The 4,145-nt window shown below is 44.0% G+C and overlaps 1 protein-coding gene across 1 annotated transcript in view; it reads right to left on the bottom strand.

Annotated features, from left to right (window-relative positions):
• tdrd12 (tudor domain containing 12) overlaps positions 1–3,847 on the bottom strand; it is an 18,037-nt gene extending 14,190 nt beyond the window's left edge. Inside the window, 9 exon segments of the mRNA XM_031871351.1 lie at positions 262–370; positions 1,018–1,180; positions 1,330–1,415; positions 1,550–1,605; positions 1,729–1,848; positions 2,063–2,199; positions 2,299–2,463; positions 2,936–2,988; positions 3,241–3,847. Of these exon segments, the coding sequence (XP_031727211.1) occupies positions 262–370; positions 1,018–1,180; positions 1,330–1,415; positions 1,550–1,605; positions 1,729–1,848; positions 2,063–2,199; positions 2,299–2,463; positions 2,936–2,988; positions 3,241–3,400 (1,049 nt within the window). The 5' untranslated portion in view covers positions 3,401–3,847.
• Positions 3,848–4,145: the final 298 nt, after the last annotated feature.

Below are 4,145 nucleotides of genomic sequence, written 5' to 3'. Positions count from 1 at the left end.
CATAGATATCACCATGAAACTTCACCACTTCATCACTCACATTAAGAGGAGTATCTTTAGTATTACAAGTTTACTGACATGTTATGTTTAAATATGCAAATGAGGCATTATGTAATGGTAACTTTTGGTGAATTTAGGAGAAATCTACAGACGTAGACAAAGTAGTAAAATAAATGTTTTCAGTGAATGATGACATATCTCATCTGAACTATTGTCTCTGCTCAACAGTGAACATCTGGACTGAACCAGATGTGCGCTCACCTCTCTGCAGCAGCAGCACCAGCGTCTGGCTCAGAGGTCTTTGGCTCGTGTTGTGGTCTCTGGAGCAGCAGAGAGGCTCTGACCGCAGAATCCAAGCTGGAAGAAAGAGCTGAAAACAAGCATCAGTCCAGACGTCAGTGCAGGAAACCGACAGATATAACGGACCAGAGCTGCTGCGTCGAGGAGGAACCAAAGTCTGAACCTGTAAGTATGTTTTGGAGCCTCGAGGTTGGCGTTTTGGCCGTCGCCATCTTGTTTTTTTGCCACAAGTGAGCGAAAGTGACCATATCTGGACTGAGGAGGAGTGACGTAGAGACGCCGTATACGTGTCTGGTAGAGACCTGTCAATCACTGTGTAGCCCCGCCCTAAAGCATGCCCTGCTTTATGGTCTGTGTGACTCTAAATGGACCATAATGTACTAAATGAACATCATGCTGTATTGAAGAAGACTTGAAACTAGAGATTGAGACCATAAACTCATGTTTACAATGTTTACTGAGGTAATAAATCAAGAGAGAAGTAGAGTCATTTTCTCATAGACTTCTATACAACCAGAGGAGTCGCCCTCTGGTGGTCACTAGAGAGAATGCAGCTTTAACACATGAAGCTTTAGCTTCACTTTTCATGTCTGTAACGGGTCTGTGTGGAGCTCAAAATGTTTCACCCGACTGTGGATGTGTTAACTACAGATGTCCACGTTAGTCTTGAGCTACAGGACCGCCCTGAACAGGAAGTCACATCTGTGCGTCTCTTACCGGGAGCTGGTTGGGATGTTTGTGCCGTCGGCTTGTTTGAGGTCGAGCAGACGCTTTGGGTTAAGATACTGGAGGACAACATGATGGGAAGTTGGTCCACCTCGTCCAGACCGCCGATGTAATACGCAAACTTCTTGGCCACCAGATCGTCATTCACACAGATCTGAGAAAATAAAAAAATACAATAACTGTTAAATTATCATCTCATGTGTGATCTTATGTCATATTCATGCGTATCTAAAGCTCTGTGTCAGACTAAATGTTTGAGCTAGTGTGACTTGTTGAATCCTAAACTGTGGGGTCAAAGTTCACCTTGACGTTCCCGACGGTTAGGTAGAGCTCAACGGCGGTGCAGTCTGACTCAGATTCGAGCAACACGGCCTCCGTCCGTGTCGACGCTGATGGAAGGAAGCAAACTTTCAAAGTGACTCCTTTTTTTTAACATCGGTGTGAGCGCAGCAGCAGCTCAGGACACGTCGCACGCTGTCTTCTAAGAGGTCACATGTAGAGACATAAGGAGCATGTTGCTCACCTTGCAGCAGGTTGTGCAGGTAGTGTGTAGCAGAGCTGTCCCACTGAGAGGACGCGCTGCAGAGGACAAGATCAAACGCATCACAATGACATAAAGTGGGTTAAGGAGACACTATTACGATTCTATTGTGATTCAAAAACCCATCGCTAGTTCAGTCGTGAGCAGTGAGCTCGTCTTACATGAGCTTCGCCTTCTCCTCATGGACGGACACCCGCAGGGTTGTTGGTTTGATTCCCGTCAGGTGGAACCTCCTCACCCAGAAGGGCACCTGGAGGAAGGTCTGCATCGCGATTCGGATCCTTGTGGGACCGAGACGACAAACACCAAAGTTAAGACTCAAACAGCACAGCCACACAAACGTCGCTCAGGTCTACAGACTCTTTCACATCATCGTTTGCGTGTGCGGTGGGTAGCGCTCCATCACAGCCCTACAAAACAGTCCTGTATTTGGGCTAATGTGTTAAAATGGCAGCGGTGGTGCTGTGTGGACTACTGGTACAGTTCTGGTCTTACTGGTCTGAGGGGACGACGAGTCGCCCTCCGTGGTCCACCAGGAGGCAGCGAACCTGACAGGACACCGAGTCCATGATGATCGACTCCACTACGGCCCGACACCACGACTTCATCACCGACCAGTACACCACACACACCTGAGAGGAAGCAAAGCAACACACGCATTCCAGTCCACATTCAAGACCAGAACCACACCTGAGTCAGGCATGTAAGAACTAAGGCAGGTGCTGCTTTACCTGTCCCTCCTCTAGCGACGTGGGCTTCAGCTTGAGCAGGTCCTGAGTCACATCGTGGTAGAAGAGGTTCATCTGAGCCAGCAGTCTGTCGTACTGGTCTGTGGTCTCCACGTCACCGCCGGGACCCTGGACAACCCGACCCCAGAGGCAGGATGGGCTCTCCACCTACAGAGGCCAGAGAGGACAGTTACACCGGAGACACCAGAACTGGGTCCACTTGTACAGATAAACTCTCTCTAGATTCATTCACTGAGGATTGTCCTGGTGACTTCAGGACTTTAATGATCCTCTTGCTCCTTATGTTTTGTTGTTTGTATAAATAAAACATATTATAAATGTTTGGTTGTCATCACAGAGGAAGCTTTAGTTATTTTATAACCTCAGTAGAAACGTGTCTATAAGAGGCAACGCACGAGCTAAACTGTGACCTCGTGGTGCAACGTTCAACGTCAAGAGTTAATAAATTAATATACATTTAAAAATATATAAATAACATGACGAAACCCCCCAAAGTCCTTCTAACGTCTGTCTGAACTGCGTCATGGCTTCGACTGGCAGCACGCGCACTAATTAAGGTGTCAACCGTTAACTTTAAACTATTAGATATATACAAATATATATACACTTCACCACTTACCGTCATAATGGAGATGTTCAGCATGGTGTTTGTGTGTCTTTCCTCAGTCGACTCTGAAAGAAAACACAACTAGTTAGTTAACTACCTCAGAGATTAGTTAGCGTTTTTTGCTCACGAGACTACATCCCCTCAAGCCTGTATGCTAGGTAATGTTAGCTAACATTAGCTTACCGGCGTCTTGTTTCACGACAAAACTAGCACTTAAAATGCACCTGGGTGAAGCCGAATTTGTCAGGTGTTCATTTTAGCGACGTTTAGTATGTTTTCCTGTTTGATTTCCGTCTAATTTAAGTCGTAAATTGTACCTGTTGGTGAGCTTCTGGACGGGGGCAGCAGGTGGACCGGCCTCAAAGCCAAAAAGAGGGAGGGGCTCTTCATTCCGGCTGCGACCGCTAGATGGCGCTGTGGAGACGGCAGGTAACCACGAGGTGAGAGGGTGGTTCTGTTGTTGTGTTTTACCTTCATTTATTAAATATAGTTTACTCTATTCATGTCAAGAACAAAATATTGTGCAGGTTGATTTAACAAGGTGTAAATTATGATTTAATGTACTAACATTTGTGATTTCACCTTTTGAAAATACTCCACTACAAGTAAAAGTATGCAAGTATTATCAGTAAACTGTATGTAAAGTAGCCTGTTAAATGTAGAGTCATTGTGCAGTAAAATGTTTCCGGACAGCGTTTTTACTATTATTCTTCATGATGTCTGTGGATTAACATGAAGAAAAAAAGAAATGAACAAAGAAAGAAAGGATAAAAGGACACAGAACTAACTGAGAAAAAAAACAAGCTACGGCTGTATGTGTTCAAGTAGAAGACCTTTTCAAACAGTACATGTGGTAATAAAGGTAGTAAAAAGTACAATATGTACCTCTGAGATGTAGTACAGTAAAAAGTACAATATGTACCTCTGAGGTGTAGTACAGTAAAAAGTGGCATAAAGTGGAAATAAACAAGTAAATTACCTCATGTTACTTAAATACAGTACTTGATTAAATGTGAAATAAAAAGACAAATCCAGTTCAAACTTCATCAGTTTTTATTGTGTTGAGGATCAGCAGAGAGGAGGACTTTATGAAATACTAATAACACGATACACAACCTTTCTTCTCTCGTCACAGAAGCTGAATGTTTCATGATTACATTTTGTTGATTCATTTTTACAAATATGAATAAATAATTCATCTTTTATTGACCCCTAAAAACAT

This window comes from Anarrhichthys ocellatus, unplaced genomic scaffold, assembly GCF_004355925.1.
Source record: "Anarrhichthys ocellatus isolate YVR2014 unplaced genomic scaffold, GSC_Weel_1.0 scaffold2, whole genome shotgun sequence".
In the NCBI taxonomy this organism is placed as follows: Eukaryota; Metazoa; Chordata; class Actinopteri; order Perciformes; family Anarhichadidae; genus Anarrhichthys; species Anarrhichthys ocellatus.
This window is presented reverse-complemented; position numbering and strand designations above follow the sequence as displayed.